The 20,444-nt window shown below is 46.8% G+C and overlaps 1 protein-coding gene across 2 annotated transcripts in view; it reads left to right on the top strand.

Annotated features, from left to right (window-relative positions):
• Positions 1-20,444, top strand: part of AGPAT4 (1-acylglycerol-3-phosphate O-acyltransferase 4) — a 167,372-nt gene that overhangs the window by 40,403 nt on the left and 106,525 nt on the right. For both annotated transcript variants that reach the window (XM_038741164.1, XM_038741155.1), the window contains one exon: positions 5,309-5,539. In XM_038741164.1, the coding sequence (XP_038597092.1) occupies positions 5,362-5,539 (178 nt within the window). In that variant the 5' untranslated portion in view covers positions 5,309-5,361. The remainder of the gene's footprint in view (positions 1-5,308; positions 5,540-20,444) is intronic.

The raw sequence follows: 20,444 nt of genomic DNA, 5'->3' as shown, positions 1-20,444 counted from the left end.
AGCTTCTTATCCGTCATTTATTTTCTACTCTTAGGTATTATACCGCCTCTTAATTATCGGGTAGTTTTATTTATCTGCGTGGATGTCCTTGGCTTTCATACAGAGCATTAGAGGGAAGTGACCTTGTTTGTTCTTGGGTATTATTGTGCATGACACTCTACAGATGGAAGCACTTAATATCATTTCACACTGATGATCTTTTTCAATCGTTAGAGACAAATAATGCTAACACATCTGGAAAAACTATTTCCAATTACTGAAAACGATGAGAGTGTGGTTGTATGTAGGTGCTTTGTTTAAAAAAAAGCTTCACCCCCAGTTCTGTGAGCTGAGCAAGTATAATGGAACCCCTGCCAAGTGATTGGGCAGGGAACTCATGCCTGAAAGTCCGTGCCAGTTGTTCAAGTTAATTTAAATCCATTACCAAATTTCTCCACTGTCTCTCCTTGGCAGTAGAAAATTAGTCTGAATCTGCCATATTTGGTCCAAGTGATTTATTGGGTGCCCATGGAACTAGTGTGCCCCACCCAATTAAATGGAAAAGCTTTGGGGAATGAGCAAATGGATGCTTCTTGAAGCTCAGGTCCTAGAGTGCAGGGATCATGTCTACCCAAGCTACTGTATTGTACTCAATGATTATAGAGCACTAATTATATGCCCAGCACTATGTTAAGCACTTGGGAGAGTACAGTGCAACAGAGTTGATAGACCCATCCCTACCCACAAGGAGCTGGACACCTAGTACAGTGCTATAAATCAATCAATCAATTGTATTTATTGAGCACTTACTGTGTACAGAGCACTGTACTAAGCGCTTGGGAAGTACAAGTTGGCAACATATAGAGACGGTCCCTACCCAACAGTGGGCTCACAGTCTAGACGGGGGAGACAGAGAACAAAACCAAACATATTAACAAAATAAAATGAATAGAATAGATATGTACAAGTAAAATAAATAAATAGAGTAATAAATATGTACAAACATATATACATATATGCAAGTGCTGTGGGGAAAGGAAGGAGGTAAGGCCGGAGGGATGGAGAGGGGGAGGAGAGGGAGAGGAAGGAGGGGGCTCAGTCTGGGAAGGCCTCCTGGAGGAGGTGAGCTCTCAGTAGGGCCTTGAAGGGAGGAAGATAGCTAGCTTGGTGGATGTTGGGAGGGAGGGCATTCCAGGCCAGGGGGATGACGTGGGCCGGGGGTCGACGGTGGGACAGGCCAGAACGGGGCACGGTGAGGAGATTAGTGGCAGAGGAGTGGAGGGTGCGGGCTGGGCTGTAGAGGAGAGAAGGGAAGAAGGAGAGAAGGGAAGGCTTTGAAGTTGGGGAGAATGATAGTCTGTTGAATATAATAAAAAATTGTTATGGTATTTGTTAAGCACTTACTATGTGCTACACACTGTACTAAGTGCTGGGGTGGATAAGCACAAATTGGGTTTGCCACAGTCCCTTTTCCCACCTGCAGCTCACAGTCTTAATCCCCATTTTACAGATGACGTAACTGAACCATAGAGAAATGAAGTGACTTGCCCAAGGTCACACAGCAGACAAGTGACAGAGCTTTACCTTCTGACTCGCAGGCCCGTGCTCTATCCACTACACCAAGTTGCTGCTGCATGAAGAGGGAGCGGGCGTCCAGGACAGAAGCAGGATGTGGGTGAGGGGTTAGTGGTAAAATAGAGGTACAGTGAATAGCTTGGCATTAGAGGAGCAAAGTGTGCAGCTGGATTGTAGCAGGAGAGCAGCGAGATAAGGTAGGAGGGGACAAGGTGATTGAGTGCTTTAAACCTGATGGTAAGAAGTTTTTTGCTTGATGCGGAAGTGGAAGGGCAACCACTGGAGGTTCCTGAAGAGTGGGAAAACGTGGACCGAATTATTTTGGGAAAAAATGTTCCATATAGAAGAGTGAAATGTGGACTGGACTTGGAGGAGACAGGAGGCAGGGAGGTCAGCGAGGAGGCGGATGTGGTAGTCAAAGCGGGATAACTGTTTGGGTTAGTGTGGTAGCAGTTTGAATAGAGAGGGAAAGGAAGATTTTAGCCATGTTGTGAAGGTCGAACCAACAGGATTTGGTGGCAGTTTGAATATGTGGGTTGAATGAGAGAGATATTTGCATTGAATGAGAAACCAGGCCATACTTGTCTGCTGCGTGACCATGGGCATATCACTTAACTTCTCTGTGACTCAGTTATCACATCTCTAAAATCAAATTAATTCTGCCAGCCACATATGGGATATGAAGTGTGTTGGACCCCACTGCTTAGTATAACACCTGGCACATAGTAAGCACTCACCCAGCCCACACCCTCCACTCTGCTGCTGCTAACCTCCTCACTGGGCCTTGTTCTTGCCTCCCACATCCTCCCCCTGGCCTGGAATGCCCTCCCTCCTTACATCCGCTAAGCTAGCTCTCTTCCTCCCTTCAAAGCCCTACTGAGAGCTCACCTCCTCCAGGAGGCCTTCCCAGACTGAGTACCCTCCTTCCTCTCCCCCTCTCCATCACCCCCCACCCTACCTCCTTCCCCTCCCCACAGCACCTGTATATATGTTTATACAGATTTATTACTCTATTTTAGTATGTTTTGTTTTGTTGTCTTTCTCCCCCTTCTAGACTGTGAGCCCGCTGTTGGGTAGGGACCATCTCTATATGTTGCCAACTTATACTTCCCAAGCGCTTAGTACAGTGCTCTGCACACAGTAAGTGCTTAATAAATACAATTGAATGAATGAATGAATGAACAAATACCATAAAAAAAGAAACCTTCCCTCAGAGAGGAATGTTTAGGAGTGAGTCCTTTGGGCTTCTCCTTCCATTCCAGTTAATCAATCATATTTATTGAGTGCTTACTCTGCAGAGCACTGTACTAAGTACTTGGGGAGAATACAGCACAACAATATAATAAACATATCCCCTGCCCACAACTAGCTTTCCCCTTCTATGTGGAGCTAGCTTCATTGACCTCCACTGGTGACTGTTTCATTTTGAAATCTCTCTGATTTCAAAATTGTTCAGTGTATGTTTCTCTCTGCCTTACCCATCAGTTAGTATTGTCTTCACATCACCCAAACTTCTCTCTTTCCTCTAGTGATAGAGGAATACATGTCTTAATGTGTCTTTTTCAGAAAGCAGTCAATTCCTGTAAGATCTGATGAATGGCCTGTATTATCAACTGTGAATTCTAGACTTTAAGCTCGTCTTGGGTAGAGAATGTATCTGTCAACTCTGTTACATTGTAATCATTCATTAATTCAATCATATTTATTGAGCACTTACTGTGTGCAGAGCACTGTACTAAGCGCTTGGGAAGTACAAATTATCAACATATAGAGATGGTCCCTATCCAACAGCGGGCTCATAGTCGAAAAGGGGGAGAGAGACAACAGAACAAAAGCAGCGTGGCTCAGTGGATAGAGCCTGGGCTTTGGAGTCAGAGGTCATGGGTTCAAATCCCGGCTCTGCCACTTATCAGCTGTGTGACTTTAGGCAAGTCACTTCACTTCTCTGTGCCTCAGTTACCTCATCTATAAAATGGGGATTAAGACTGTGAGCCCCCCGTGGGACAACCTGATCACCTTGTAACCTCCCCAGTGCTTAGAACAGTGCTTTGCACATAGTAAGTGCTTAATAAATGCCATTATTATTATTATTATTATTAAAACAAGCAGACAGGCATCAATGCCATCAGAATAAATAGAATTGTAGCTATATACACATCATTAATAAAATAAATAGAGTAATAAATATGTACAAATATTTGCAAGTGCTATGGGGAAGGGGGAGGGGGAGGGCAGAGGGAGGGAGGCAATGGGGAAGGGAAGAGGAGGAGGAGGAGAGGAAAAAGGGGGAAGGCCTCCTGGAGGAGATGAGTTCTCAGTAGGTCTTTGAAGGGAGGAAGAGAGCTAGTTTGGTGGTTGTGTGGAGGAAGGGCATTCCAGGCCAGAGGTAGGATGTGGGTCAGGGGTTGACGGTGGGACAGGTGAGAACGAAGCACAGTGAAGAGGTTAGTGGCCGAGGAGCCGACTGTGCGGGCTGGGCTGTAGAAGGAGAGAAGGGAAGTGAGGTAGGAGGGGGTGAGATGATGGAGAGCCTTGAAGCTGAGAGTGAGGAATTTTTGCTTGATTTGAAGTTTGATAAGCAACCACTGGAGGTTTTTGTGGAGGGGATTCACATGCCCAGAGCGTTTCTGTAGAAAGATAATCTGGGCAGCAGAGTAAAATATAGACTGAAGTGGGGAGAGACAGGAGGATGGGAGATAAGAAAGGAGGCTGATGCAGTAATCCAGTTGGGATAGGATGAGAAATTGAACCAGCAAGGTAGTGGTTTGGTTAGAGAGGAAAGGGCAGATCTTGGCAATGTTGTGGAAGTGAGACTGGCAGGTTTTGGAGATGGATTGGATGGGTGTGGTGAATGAGAGAGCGGAGTGAAGGAGGGCACCAAGGTTATGGGCTTGTGAGATGGGAAGGATGGTAGTGCCGTCCACTGTGATGGGAAAGTCACGGAGAGGACAGAGTTTGGGAGGGAAGATAAGGAGCTCAGTCTTGGACATGTTGAGTTTTAGATGGCAGGCAGACATCCAGATGGAGATGTCCAGAAGGCAGGAGGAGATATGAGCCTGGAGGGAGGGAGAGAGAATGGGTGAAGATGTGATTGTCATCAGCGTAGAAGTGATAGTTGAAGCCGTGGGAGCGAATGAGTTCACCAAAGGAGAGAGTATAGGTGGAGAACAGAAGGGGACTGAGAACTGACCCTTGAGGAACCCCTACAGTAAGGGTATGGGAGGGGGAGGAGGAGCCCGCGAAGGAGACAGAATGAACAGCCGGAGAGATGAGGGGAACCAGAAGAGGACGGGGTTTATGAAGCTAAGGTTGGGTAGTGTGTTGAGGAGAGGGGGGTGATCCACAGTGTCGAAGGCAGCTGAGAGGTCGAGGAGGAGTAGGATAGAGTAGTAACCATTGGATTTGGCAAGAATGAGGTCATTGGTGACCTTTGAGAGAACAGTTTCAGTGGAGTGTAGGGGATGGAAGCCAGATTAGAGGGGGTCTAGGAGAGAGTTGGAGTTGAGGAATTTGAGGCAGCGGGTGTAGACGACTCTTTCTAGGAGTTTGGAAAGGAAGGGTGGGGGAAGATAGGGCGATAACTAGAAAGGACAGTGGGATCAAGAGTGGGTTGTACTCTCCCAAGTGCTTAGTAAAGTGGTGTGCACACAATAAGCACTCAATAAATGCTATTGGTTGATTAAATTCTGTTTCATCCTTTAAAATGTGCACTGCTAACATCTGGTCTCTGTTGTTTTTTGTTTTTTTCCTTCAGGCTTTTTCCTGAGTTCTCCAGAGGAGTATTCTCCAGAGGTCAATACAAAAAACATGAACCTCATTGGGTTTTTGAAGTCCCAGTTTCTGTGCCATCTCCTCATATGCTACATCTTCATCGTCTCAGGACTCATCATCAACACAATTCAGCTTTTTACCCTCATACTCTGGCCCATCAACAAGCAACTCTTCAGGAGAATCAACTGCAGGCTGGCTTATTGCATTTCGAGCCGTAAGATCTTTGCTCCTTTATCTGTGGGCTTTTTCATTCAGTGAGGAAGGTTTTCAGATTGTGTGTTGTGGAGGGAACTTTGTTCACCTGGTTCTGATGATGTGACAGTGGAGGAATCATTCAGTTTTGCTGTACATATAACAGTAGGTATAACATGTACTTTGCCTGGTAGGGAAGGATCAGCAGCTGGACTATTAAGGGTGACTCTAAAGAATAGCATTGAAAAGAAGCAGCGTGGCAGAGAAGCAGTGTGGCTTAGTGGAAAGAGCCCGGGTTTGGGAGTCAGAAGTTGCAGGTTCTAGTCCCAGCTCCACCACCTGTCTGCTGTATGAACTTGGGCAGGCCACTTAACTTCTCTATGCCTCAATTACCTCATCTGGAAAATGGGGATTAAGACTGTGAGCCCCACGTGGAACAACCTGATTACCTTGTATCTACCCCAGTGCTTAGAACCATGCTTGGCACATAATAAGTGCTTAACAAATACCATAATTATTATTAATACTATTGATGTCTGTCTCCCCCTCTAGATTATAGGCTCATTGTGGGCAGGGAATATATCTGTTTATTGCTGTATTATACTCTCCCAAGTGCTGAGTACAGCACTTTGCACACAGTAAACACTCAATAAATAAGACTAAATGAATGAATGACCATTGCCAGAAGTGAGACTGGAGGAAGGGTCACTGCCTGTGTGCCCTTGCTACCTCACCCCCTAGTGACATAGTCCTGTCTACATCTCCAGTCCTGATCTCTCTCCTCCTCTGCCATTTTACATTTCCTCTGCCTCCAGGTCATCTCTGTCTGGTCATCTGGTTGCCACCTCAAGCTCAAACATCCCAAACTGAACTCATGTTTCCTCCCAAGTCATCCCCTCCACCCAGTTTCCCTCTAACACCACCATCATCTCCGTCTCTCAAGCCCACACCCTTGGTGTTGAGATCCATTCTGTTCATGGATTTCATAAGATTGGGGGACCTCCTAGCAGAGTGGCTGCAATTTTCCCTTCTGGGTTCCAGAGGGCTGATGGCATCTGTTAGAAGGTCATGACTCCACCCACAACGAGGACACTTGCTCAGACCAGGCTCTATGTTCGGAACTTTGTAGAGGTGGCTGGCCATATTCTGGAGTTCTACCCAGCCCAAATATACATTTTCCTATCCATTTAGGCAAGTGTCCTTTCTTCAAAACGTCACTGCTGACCTCCCAACCTTCTGTCTCACCCCACTCCTACCCATTTCTTACTCTGTAGCCCAGATCATTTTTCTACAAAAACGTTCAGGTCACATTTCACCACTCCTCAAGAACCTCCAGTGGTTGTCCATCCACTGCCACATCAAACAGAAACTCCTTACCATTGGCTTTAAAGTACTCAATCACCTTGGCCCCTCCTACCTCATCTTGCTACTCTCCTACTACAAGCCAGCCTGCACACTTTGCTCCTCTAATGCTCACCTTCTTACTGTATCTCGATCTCATCTATTGCCACTGACCTCTTGCTCGCATCCTGCCCCTGGCCTGAAACGCCTTCCCTCCTCAAATCTGACAGACAATGACTCTCCCCTGCCTTAAAAGCCTTATTGAAGGCACATCCCCTCCAAGAGGCCTATCCTGACTAAGCTCTCTTTTCCTTTTTCTCAAGTTCCTTCTGCATCATCCTGACTTATTCCCTTTATTCACCTCTGCCTCCCCCAGCCCCGCAGCACTTACATACCTATCTGCAATTTATTTATTTACAGCAATGCCTGTCTCCCCCTCTAGTCTGTAAGCTCTTCATGGGCAGGGAATGCATCTGTTGTTCTGTCCCCAAAGCTTAGTACAGTGCTCTGGACACAGTAAGCACTCAATAAATATGACTGACTCCTTCCGGGATCCCGGCCACATTGGAATTTTACTGACGGTCCCAGCTCATTTGTATATAGTTGGAGTATAATTGGTGTAGCCTAGGTAACCAGATCTGAGTCATTTTTCAACCTGAAATTTTATTCTTTCATTTCTAGAGGGTGCTTTTGTCTGTTCTCTTTCCCCTCCCTGCTGACACCAAGACTCCTGTCCAGCCAACAGCGACAGAACAGGCTGTTGTGGGGGAGTGATACGAAGCAAGGGAGAGGGGGTAATATGAGGGTCTGCAGGAAATATTGTTCAGTTAGTGGCCGGTGCCGATCTCAGGAACGCTGACTGGCAGTGATCCAGCAATATCCTTCTGGGCTGGCTGCATCATTTCTGCTCAGTTGAAGCCTTTGCTCTTTTTCAGTCAGGGGAGTAAATTGTTTTCCCAGAGTCTGATTGTGCCTTGTGGTGCATGAGTCACTGTGTATCTTGGAAAATCAACTTCCTCTGTATGTATTGCTGACTTTCCAAGAAGCAAGGCAGAGAATTCTGTTTACTGGAAAGCAGTTCTGAACCCAGCCCCAGCCTGAAAGGCTTTCTGAGCACGTTCTCATTGCTCTTCAGAGGGGTGGGCAGTGGATAGGGCCCCAAGAGGCTGACGTGCTAGCATGAGCCATAATCAGGGGACATAAGAGTAAACTCATGAAGGAGGAAGCTGAGATTGTGGTAATGACCAAGTAGAGATAGAAAGGACAAAGGGGCAGTGGGAAAAATTTTGGGTGTTTTGCAGAATTCCCTGCTAGCTAAATCTCTCTCTGCATGGTAACAGTAGTAATAATGATGGCATTTATTAAGTACTTACTATATGCCAAGCATCAGAGGTGCCAACATTTTAGCGTGGTTTAGTGGAAAAAGTACGAGCTTGGGAGTCAGAGCATGTGGGTTCTAATCCTGGCTTTGCCACTTGTCTGTTGAATGACCTTGGGTAAGCCACTGCACTTCTCTGTGCCTCAGTTATCTCATCTGTAAAATGGGGATTAAGACTGTGAGGCCCATGTGGGACAATCTGATTACCTTGTATCTACCCCAGCGCTTAGAACAGTGCTGGGCACATAGTAAGTGCTTAATAAATGCCATAATTACTAGAGAAGCAGCATGGCTTAGTGGATAGAGCACAGGCCTGGGAGGCAGAAGGTCTTGGGTTCTAATCCCAGCTCTGCTACTTGTCTGCTGTGTGACCTTGGGCAAGTCACTTCGCTTCTCTGTGGCTCACTTACCTCATCTATAAAATGGAGATTGAGACTGTGAGCCCCACATGGGACTAGGACTGTACCCACCTCGATTTGCTTGTATCCACCCCACAGCTTAGTACAATGCCTGGCACAAAGTGAGCACTTAACAAATACCATCATCATCATCATTATTATTATTATCATGATGTGAGAGTGAAATGAGGGTAGGGATTTTATGGGATGAAGCCTGGGAGGAGACAGGCTTCAGAGGGGTATCAGACAACTATGGTAATAATAGTAATAATCATAATCATTATTATTAATGATAACAATGATTATTATTATTATTGTGGTCTTTGTTAAGCACTGTGTGCCAAGCACTGCACTAGGAGCTGGGATAGAGATAATTAGATCAGATACAATGCCTTTCTCACATGGGGCTCACAGTCTAAGTAGGAGAGAGAACAGGTATAGAAGCAGCATGGCCTAATGGAAGGAGCACAGGCCTGAGAATCAGAAGACCTGAGTTCCAATCCCACCTTTGTCATTTGCCTGCTGTGCAACCTTGGGCAAGTCTATTAACTTCTCTGTGTTTCAGTTCCCTCATCTGTAAAATGGGATGAGTCCCTTCATGTGGGACAGAGACTGTGCTCAAACTGATATTCTTGTATTGATCCCAATGCTTAGTGCAGTGTCTTGGCACATAGTAAATGCTTAACAAGCACCATAAAAAACCCCAACCCATTTTAGAGATGAAGAAATTGGGGCACAGAGAAGTTAAGTGATTTGCCCAAAGTCACCCAGCAGGCAAGTGACAGAGCTGAAATTAGAAATCAGTCCTTTGACCCCCAGGCCTGTGCTCTTTCCACTAGGCTGCATTTGGGGTCTCTTCAATTGCTGACTGGTAAGAGTCAGGACCTGTCAGAGACCTGAGATGAGCATGTTGGACTACCAGATAGGTCTGTTGGTCCAGCTAAAAAAATCGAGGGGGTATTGCCCCATGAAGTGGTCATCCATATTAAACGCTGGGGTGAATACAAGGTTATCAATTTGGACAGTCTCTGTCCCCCATAGGTCTCACAAACTATCTCATCCCCATTTCACAGATGAAGAAACTGAGGTCCACACAGATAATCCCTCGTCTCCTGATTCCCCAAATTGTGCTGTTTCCACTCAGAGTGGCCAATTAGGGCTGAAATGGAGGGATTCTTGGAGGAGGATGAGAGAAAGAAAATGAGGGAAGTGTGTGATGGGGAGCAGAAGTGCCCTTGTTCTTTCAATCAGTGGTAATTATCAAGTGCTTAACTGTGGGCAGAGCATTGCACTAAGCGTTCTCCCTCTGGGATCTGCATCTTGCTGACCCAGGTGAGCTCGATCTTGGGGTTATTTGCTGAAATCCCAGGACAGTACCTGGGGAAGATTTGTTCATGGGCAAAGAGAAAAAGATGTCTGTGCCATCCCAGTTCTTTGGTGGAATCGACCTATTGATAAGACCACAAACCCCATGCAGGTTATAGGGTGCTGAAAGCACTGCAACCTGTGACATGAACTGCAAGCCCAGCCAGGGGTGCCCCCTCAAGTATTTGGGAAACATTTTTCAGATGATCCATCCCACTCTAGAATGTAAACTCTCCTCTAGACTGTAAGCTCGTTATGGGCAGGGCACATGTCCACTTATTCTGTTGTGCTGTACTTAATACAATGCTCTGCACAAAGTAAGTGTTCAATAAATACCATTGATTAATTAATAATTCATTTTAAACTGAAAGCTCATTGTGGTCAGGGAACTTGTCTGCCAACTCTGTTGTCTTTTACTCTCCCAAGAAATTAGTACAATGCTCTACACACAGTTAGTGCTCAGTAAATACAGAGCACTAATTTAATTTAATTTAAATGCAATCTTGCCTGACCAGGAAGCTCAGAGTTGCTGATAGGGAGGTACAGTACAATTCTTCTCCTAAATTTCTAGGAAAAAATATGCCTAAAGTTAAAAAAATAAATCATCTGAATTTGTATGGGTGGAGGTGCAAACCTCTATAATAGTGATTAAACCCCTATAATAGCAGACAAAGATCAGTTTGACTTGGGAAAATTGTGGTTCTTATTTTCTTCTTCCCAGAAACCCACAGGGAGTTTGACATTCCTTCCCCCCCCGCCCCCCAACACCCAATAACATTAATTGAATGCTTTTCTGTGCCTGAGTCTTCAAGGAAACTGCACAAGGAGACACAATGCACAACTCTACCACTCTGAAACAAAGATGTTTCGATAGTTTTTCCAGCACAGCAGGTTTATTCTGTTTGCTTTAAATACTGATGGAAAAATGATGAATGACAGGTGACTTGAAAAATCAAGGATTGAGTGAGAGCATGAAAACCAAGAGTCTGAATTCTGAAAGGGCATGAACAAACAAACAAGAAGATTATGAGGGCAGAATGTGTTTACATTTATTTCCCCTTGTGGGAATGATAAGCTATTCACCATGAACATTGCCTGACTGCCTACTGTGATTACTGTATTGTACTAGACCTTAAAGAGCATCCAACAGGGTAGGTCTCTGCCTTCATCATCATCATCATCATCAGTGGTATTTATTGATTGCTACTGTGTGCAGAGCGCTATAGAAAATACTTGGAGAGTAAAATACAATAGATTTCGCAGACACATATGCTGCCTTCAAAGATCTTACAGACGATTCCAGGAGCTAACAATGAATCTCTTCCTTTTCCCAAGGATACAGCCCACTACAACTCTTCTTTTTTAGAGAAGGAGCATAGGATTCTAATCCCAGCTCTGTCACGTGGCTGCTGTGTGACCTTGGGCAAGCACTTAACTTCTCTGTGCCTATTACCCCATATGTAAAATGGGGATTAAATACTACTCCCTTCTATTTAGACTGTGAGGCATGGGACAGGGATGTGTCCAACCTGAGTAACTTGTATCTACCCCAGTGCTTAGAACACTGCTTGAGCCATAGTAAGTGCTTAACAAATATCAGAATTATTACTATTATTTAGGCTCTTGTATGCCAAGGATTTGATCTAAGTGCCTCACCTTGTTGGTGGGTTCACCTACTACCTGAATGCACACAGTGCTAGTGCTTTCAGCTTTCCCGTAACCTAGGAAAAACACCTTTGTAAATTGTCTTTGTTCCTCTACCTGCTCATGGCTACTTGTACCTGCTGCCACCTGCACAGTGGAGCTGGGAAAATCCCTGGGCCTCTAGTTGTCTTAATCAATGGTATTCATTGAATGCTTACTGTGTGCAGAGCACTGTACTAAGTGTTTGAGAGAGTACAGTTTAACAGGGTTATAGACATGTTCCCCTCCCACGTGCACTTACTCTGGATGAACAGACGAACGCTAATATAAATAAATTACAGATAAAAAAATGCTGTGGGTCTGAGGGTAGGGTGAATATCAAGTGTTCAAAAAGTACAGATCGAAGTGCATAGACAGAGCAGAAGGGAAAGGGAGTCGGGGAAAGGAGGGTTTAATCGGGGGAGGCCTCTTGGAGGAGATGTGATTTTAAGAGCATTTTGATGGTTGGGAGAGTGGTGGTCTGGTGTATTTGGAGGGGGAGGGAGTTCTAGGCAAGAAGGAGAACATGGGAAAGGGATTAGTGGTGAGGTAGATGAGATTGGGGTGCAGTTTGTAAGCTGGCGCTAGAGTAGCAAAATGTGCAGTCTGAGCTGTAGTGGAACAGGGAGGTAAGTTAGGAGGTGGCGGGTGACATCTTGGACAGGCATAGAGGAATGCTTGTCCTCACCAGCTGAGCTATGACGTGTTCGTGGCATGGCATAGTGGATAGAGCTCAGAAGGTCATGGGTTTTAATCCCAGCTCCACCACTTGCCTGCTGTATGACCTTAGGCAGGTCACTTCACTTCTCTGGAGCTCATTTCCCTCATCTGTAAAATGAGGATTAGGACTGTGAGCCCCATGTGGGACAGGGAGTGTGTCCAACCTAATTAGCTTGTATCTACCCCAGGGCTTAGAACAGTGCTTGGCATATAGTAAGCACTTAACAAGTACCATAATTATTGTGTAGGAGGTGGTTGAGGGACCAGGATAGACAGCTGAGGGAACACTGGGGTGTCTCCAATCTCCTTAAGTGGGAGGAGGAGGGAAGGAGAGGACTTGCCTTTGCAAAAGCTTCACTCCAGTAGGTTGAAGATGTCTGGAGGTGACCAACTGTCCTTCCTGTCATCTGACTGGATGTCTGTTTGGCCTCGGGTGGTTGATTTATGGGCAGAGGGGAATCATGCACAAATGTCCCCACAGAATTGTGCCAATCCAGTCCCTGTTGCTGAGGAGCCTGGAGGTGAACTTGCTTGGCAGAACCTGGATTGATTGATTTCCCTGGCATGGGCTCAGTCATGGGAGCATAAATTTAGTGAGTGGCTGAGCGATTCCATGGTAACTCAGCCTCCACATGGCCGACCAGCCAGGGAGAGGTCAGACCCTTCCTCTCTGTAAGGGCGCATGGTGAGGGCGCATGGTCAGGGAGCTGGGCTCAGGCCTCTCTCCCCCAACTCCTAGACCCACAGGAGTGATGTCAAGGCTTCCTCAGACAGGTCGGCCCTGCCCTCCACAGGTTGTAGTAGGACTCCGTCACTCCTCGTCCAAGAACCAGCATGGCTTAGAGCATGGGCCTGGGAATCAGAAGGACCTGGGTTCTGATCATGACTGTACCACCTGTCTGCTTAACCTAACTTCACTCTGCCTTAATCAATCAATCAATCAATCGTATTTATTGAGCGCTTACTATGTGCAGAGCACTGTACTAAGCGCTTGGGAAGTACAAATTGGCAACACATAGAGACAGTCCCTACCCAACAGCGGGCTCACAGTCTAAAAGGGGGAGACAGAGAACAGAACCAAACATACCAACAAAATAAAATAAATAGGATAGAAATGTACAAGTAAAATAAATAAATAAATAAATAGAGTAATAAATATGTACAACCATATATACATATATACAGGTGCTGTGGGGAAGGGAAGGAGGTAAGATGGGGGGATGGAGAGGGGGACGAGGGGGGAGAGGAAGGAAGGGGCTCAGTCTGGGAAGGCCTCCTGGAGGAGGTGAGCTCTCAACAGGGCCTTGAAGGGAGGAAGAGAGGTAGCTTGGCGGAGGGGCAGAGGGAGGGCATTCCAGGCCCGGGGGATGACGTGGGCCGGGGGTCGACGGCGGGACAGGCGAGAACGAGGTACAGTGAGGAGATTAGCGGTGGAGGAGCGGAGGTTGCGGGCTGGGCAGTAGAAGGAGAGAAGGGAGGTGAGGTAGGAGGGGGCGAGGTGATGGAGAGCCTTGAAGCCCAGGGTGAGGAGTTTCTGCCTGATGCGCAGATTGATTGGTAGCCACTGGAGATTTTTGAGGAGGGGAGTAATATGCCCAGAGGGTTTCTGGACAAAGATAATCCGGGCAGCAGCATGAAGTATGGATTGAAGTGGAGAGAGACACGAGGATGGGAGATCAGAGAGAAGGCTGGTGCAGTAGTCCAGACGGGATAGGATGAGAGCTTGAATGAGCAGGGTAGCAGTTTGGATGGAGAGGAAAGGGCGGATCTTGGCAATGTTGCGGAGTTGAGACCGGCAGGTTTTGGTGACGGCTTGGATGTGAGGGGTGAATGAGAGAGCGGAGTTGAGGATGACACCAAGGTTGCGGGCTTGTGAGACGGGAAGGATGGTAGTGCCGTCAACAGAGATGGGAAAGTCAGGGAGAGGACAAGGTTTGGGAGGGAAGACAAGGAGCTCAGTCTTCGACATGTTGAGCTTTAGGTGGCGGGCGGACATCCAGATGGAGATGTCCTGAAGGCAGGAGGAGATGCGAGCCAGGAGGGAGGGGGAGAGAGCAGGGGCAGAGATGTAGATCTGGGTGTCATCAGCGTAGAGATGATAGTTGAAGCCGTGGGAGCGAATGAGGTCACCAAGGGAGTGCGTGTAGATTGAGAACAGAAGGGGACCAAGCACTGAACCTTGGGGAACCCCCACAGTAAGAGGATGGGAGGGGGGAGGAGGAGCCTGCAAAAGAGACTGAGAAAGAATGACCGGAGAGATAAGAGGAGAACCAGGAGAGGACGGAGTCTGTGAAGCCAAGGTCAGATAGCGTGTTGAGGAGAAGGGGGTGGTCCACAGTGTCAAAGGCAGCTGAGAGGTCGAGGAGGATTAGGACAGAATATGAGCCGTTGGATTTGGCAAGAAGGAGGTCATTGGTGACCTTTGAGAGGGCAGTTTCCGTGGAATGAAGGGGACGGAAGCCAGACTGGAGGGGGTCGAGGAGAGAGTTGGTGTTGAGGAATTCTAGGCAGCGCGTGTAGACAACTCGTTCAAGGAGTTTGGAAAGGAATGGTAGGAGGGATATGGGACGATAACTAGAAGGTGAGGTGGGGTCAAGAGAGGGTTTTTTTAGGATGGGAGAGACATGGGCATGTTTGAAGGCAGAGGGGAAGGAACCAGTGGAGAGTGAGCGGTTGAAGATGGAAGTTAAGGAGGGGAGAAGGGATGGAGTGAGAGATTTCATAAGATGAGAGGGAATGGGGTCAGAAGCACAGGTGGCCGGAGTAGCACTTGAGAGGAGGGAGGACAGTTCCTCTGAGGATACCGCTGGGAAGGATGGGAGAGTAGCAGAGAGTGTTGAGAGCCAGGGGGATGGAGAAAGGGGGGAAGAGACTTTGGGGAGGTCGGACCTGATGGATTTAATTTTGTTAATGAAGTAGGAGGCCAGATCGTTGGGGGTGAGGGAAGGAGGAGGGGGAGGAACCGGGGGCCTGAGAAGGGAGTTGAATGTACGGAAGAGCTGGCGGGGATGATGGACATGGGTGTCAATAAGGGAGGAGAAATAGTTTTGTCTGGCAGAAGAGAGGGCTGAGTTAAGGCAGGAAAGGATAAACTTGAAGTGAACGAGGTTGGCATGGTGTTTAGACTTAGTTCCCTCATCTGTAAAGTGGGGATGAAGACTGTGAGCCCCATGTGGGACAGGGACTGTGTCCAACCTGATTACTTTGTATCTACCCCAGTGTTTGGAACAGTGCCTGGCACATAGTAAGCGCATAAAAAATACCATTAAAAAATCCATCTCAGGCGGAATCACCTGGGAATCAGGGTGGAGCTTTGGGGGCTCCATGGTGGGGATGTCTGAAACTTGTTCTAGCTTGCAGTGCACCCTCTCTCCCTCCCTCTTTCCCAGCTGGAGAGAGGTGTTGGCCTTGGGGACCCTCCAGGGCCAGCAGTGATCTCTGTCCACAGAAAAACGGGAAGCTCCCACCTCAGCCCCAAGGGGGCAGGGCATGGGGTCTCTGTGGTACCCCTCAGGGCCTCTCTCACCCCCCAGAGACTCAGGCAAGGGGTAGGGGGGAGTCTGCAGCCTTCTGGGCCTTGGCATCCCCCTCACCCCCTCTTCTGCTGTGGCCCTAGAATGACTCCCTGTTCCTGACTCCCTGTCCTGTTTTCAGTGATTAGGATGGAGCCCAGGAGCTGCAGCTTTTAGGTAAATTGCAGTTTTGGTGACACACGTGTTGTTGGGTGGGAGGGGGCAGGAGGGAGCACTTTAGCCCAGAGCTCTGGTGGTAGTTCTCAGTGCCCTACCCCACCCACCTAGTTGGCTCTGAGAAAAGCCAGCTGCAGCCCCCAAGTCCGAGGAGACTGACCCCCATCCAGCTGTAGAGGATACCCCCCACCTCCCAGTGCTGACATACAAACAGTCACATGCTTCCTAAGTGGCAGTTTTTTCTTTCCTTAATGTTATTTTTTTTCCTTGCACACACATTACCCAACCTATGTTTATCTTGCAAAGCAATGTGGAGTGCACCTGATAGGAACCAGTTGTTTGCAGTGTGTATCTGGTTCAACTTTCTTCATCCTCCCTTTAGCCTCTGAGAATGCCTGCAGAGCCAACGAACAGCCATGGGGAAGTCAGACCACAAACAGTTTAGTGAGGAAGACATAAGGCCTGGACGCCATGTGGATGCAGTTTAGCAGCAGCTCTCAGACTTGTAGAAAGTCCATGTTTACCTTAGGGCTTCCACTCTAGTCTTTCTGATGGATTTGACTTTGGGGGGATCCCGAGGAGGGAACAGTGAACCCCTAAAAGGGGATGCACCCCAAGAGGTGGCAATGAAGAGACTTGTTTTCCATCCCGGTGAGCCTCAAACCTGAGCTGCTCATCCCTTCCCTAACTAGGCCCTCAATAGGACCTGGGTTCTGATCCCAGCTCTGCCATATGTCTCCTGTGTGACCTTGGGCAAGTCACTTAAATTCTCTCTGCCTCAATTGCCTCATCTATAAAATGGGGATTAAGACTGTGAGCCCCATGAGGGACAGGGACTGTGTCTAACCTGATTAACTTGTATCTACCCCAGAGCTTAGAGCAGTTTTTGGCACATAGAAAGTAAGTTTGGCAAAGAACCTTAATAATAATAATAATAGTTGTTAATTATAATAATTATTAGTAGTTATTATTATTATTATTCTGCCACTCCTTCTGTATCACCCTTGAACTTGGATTTGCATGATTTATTCACCCCTCCCCCAGTCCCCTTCTGCCACCCCATCTAGACTGAAAGTAACTTGTGGGCATGGAAGGTGCCTCCAATTTCTACTGTGTTCTTGTCTCCCACATTCTTTGTACAGTGCTCTGCACACAGTAAGTGCTCAGTAAAAATGATGGATTGATTGATTGACTGAATCTACCTCTCCCAACTAGATTTTAGTGGAAACTATTGGTTTCTGCACAGCCACATTGAGAAGTGGGCCAATGCTTGTAGCAATTCACTGGTGCTTGGCTTATTTTTACTTAAAACAGGATTGAGGACCCCAGAGAAGGAGTGTGACCTAGAGCATGGGTCTGGGAATCAGAAGGACCTTGGTTCTAATTCCTGCTCTGCCACTTGTCTGCTGTGTGCACTTGAGCAAGTCACTTCATTTCTCTGTGCCTGTTACCTCACCTGTAAAATGGGGATTAAGACTATGAGCCCCATGTGGGACAGTAATAATAATAATAATTGTGGTATTTCTTAAGTGCTTTCTCTGTGATTGGGTACCAGGAACTGTACAAAGCACTCAAGTGGATACAAGAAAATCGGGTTGGACACAGTCCTTGTCCTAACATGGGTCTCTCCGTCTCAATCCCCATTTTACAGATGAGGTAACTGAGGCCTAGAGAAATGAAATGACTTGCCTAGGGTTACGCAGCAGACAAGTGGCAGAGCCAGGACTAGAATAATAATAATAATAATAATAATAATAATAATAATGGCATTTGTTAAGCACTTACTATGTGCAAAGCACTGTTCTAAGTGCTGGGGAGGATACAAGGTGATCAGGTTGTCCCACGTGGGGCTCACAGTCTTAATCCCCATTTTACAGATGAGGTAACTGAGGCACAGAGAAGTTAACTTCTCCAAAGTCACATAGCTGCAATTGGCAGAGCTGGGATTTAAGCCCATGATCTCTGACTCCCAAGCCTGTGCTCTTTCCACTGAGCCACGCTGCTTCTCTGACTAGAATCTATGACTTTCTGACTCCCAGGCCCCTGTTGTATCCACGATGACAGGGACTGTGTCCAACCCAATTAGCTTCTATCAACATAGTGTTTAGTACAGTGCCTGGCACATAGTAAGCACTGAACAAATACCATTAAAAAAACTAGCTGAACAGCTGGTATTGACAAGAGTGGCTGGATGGGAAAATAATAAATACCACTAAAAAAAACCAGGTTATAATCCCCACTTTTCCATTCACGTGGAGGGTGACCTTGGGTAAGTCACTGAACACCATTGTGCCTCTGTTTCCTTATCTGTCAAATGGAGATTTAGTACTTATTCCCTCCCCCTTTAGACTACAAGCTCCTAATAGGGGCTCCCATCTGACTGGTTTATATCTCTCCTGTGCTGAGTACAGTACTTTGCACATAGCAAGTGCATAGCAAATACCACTATTATTTGTAGTAATGGTAGTACTATCAAGAATTAAGTGTAAGAATCCTGATCCAAAATATTTATAGATTGCTTACTCTGTGCAGATCACTATAAAAAGAGCTTGGGAGACTACAGTACAGTTAGTTGGTAAATGCAGTTCAGGTCTTTTGGCAGCTTACAATCTGGATATATTAAGCATCCTTGGGAAATTGGTATCCTGTTGTTTTTTATAGTATTTGTTGAGCACTTATTGTGTGACAGGCACTATACTAAGTGCTGGGGTAGGTACAGAGTAATCAGGTTGGACATAGTCCGTTTCCCACACAGGGCTTGCAGTCTTTTTCGCCCATTTTACAGATGAGGTAACTGAGGCACAGAAAAGTGAAGTGACTTGCCTAAGGTCACACAGCAGACAAGTCCTTTCCTCTCCATCCAAACCATTACCATGTTAATAGAATCATTCATTCATTCATTCATTCACTCTTATTTATTGAGCACATACTGTGTGCAGAGGACTGTACTAAGTGCTTGGACAGTACAAGTCAGCAACGCATAGAGACAGTCCCTACCCAACCACAGGCTCATGGTCTAGAAGGGGGAGACAGAAAACAAAACAAAACATGTAGACAGGTGTCAAAACCATCAGAATAAATAGAATTATAGCTCTATGCACATCATTAATACAATAGAGTAGTAAATATGTACAAGTAAAATAACTAGAGTAATAAATATGTACAAGAATATAATAATAATAATAATAATAATGGCATTTATCAAGCGCTTACTATGTGCAAAGCACTGTTCTAAGCACTGGGGAGGTTACAAGGTGATCAGGTTGTCCCACGGGGGGCTCACAGTCTTAATCCCCATATTACAGATGAGGGAACTGAGGCCTAGAGAAGTGAAGTGACTTGCCCAGAGTCACACAGCTGACCGTTGGCAGAGCTGGGATATGAACCCATGACCTCTGACTCCAAAGCCCGTGCCCTTTCCACTGAGCCACGCTGCTTCTCTACAATATACAATATACAAATGCTGTAGGGCCGGCGGGGGTGGATAGAGAGGGGAGGATGAGAAGAAAAAGGGGGCTCAGTCTGGGAAGGCCTCCTGGAGGAGGTGAGCTCTCAGTAGGGCTTTGAAGGGAGGAAGAGAGCTAGCTTGGCGGATGTTTGGAGGGAAGGCATTCCAGGCCAGGGGAAGGACGTAGGCCAGGGGTCGACGGCAGGACAGGTGAGACCGAGGCCCCGTGAGGAGGTTAGTGGCGGCAGAGGAGCGGAGGGTCTGGGCTGGGCACCCAGCAGGCATTCCCAAGGTCAGCAATCTTCACTTCAAGCTTCTGTGCATTCTTGGCCTCAAGAGGATTAAGGAGGAAATTTCCTGCAGTAGATTTTCCTTTGTTATCAGCCAGTTCGTTGTTTTCGTTTTCATCTCAGAGGACATCTCGGCCCAGATGCTCTCTTGCAGCTGGCTAATCTTCTGCTCATTGAAGGACTGCTCTTCCCTCATAGAGGGCTGTCACACCATGGTATCGGAATTTACTCATTCTGTCCCATCTAGATTACTGCATCATCCCGCTTGCTGATCCCCAAGCCTCTTGTCTCTCCCCTCTCCATTCCGTACTTCACCCTGCTGCCTGGATCATCTTTTTACACAAATGTTCAGGACATGTCAACACCCCCTCACAAAAATCTCCAGTGGTTGCCCATGCACCTCCATATCAAACAAAAATTCCTAACTTTAAAGCACTCCATCACCTTGCCCCCTCCTAACTCACCTCCCTTCTCTCCTACAAGGCAGTCCACACACTTCTGTCCTCTAGTGCTCACCTTCTCACTGTGCCTCAATCTCACCTGTCTCGCCACTGACCCCTGGCCCACATCCTGCTTCTGGCCTGCCTCCCTCCTCTAATCTGACAGGCAACCACT

Source organism: Tachyglossus aculeatus, chromosome 2 (assembly GCF_015852505.1).
Source record: "Tachyglossus aculeatus isolate mTacAcu1 chromosome 2, mTacAcu1.pri, whole genome shotgun sequence".
NCBI classification, from domain to species: domain Eukaryota; kingdom Metazoa; phylum Chordata; class Mammalia; order Monotremata; family Tachyglossidae; genus Tachyglossus; species Tachyglossus aculeatus.
This window is presented reverse-complemented; position numbering and strand designations above follow the sequence as displayed.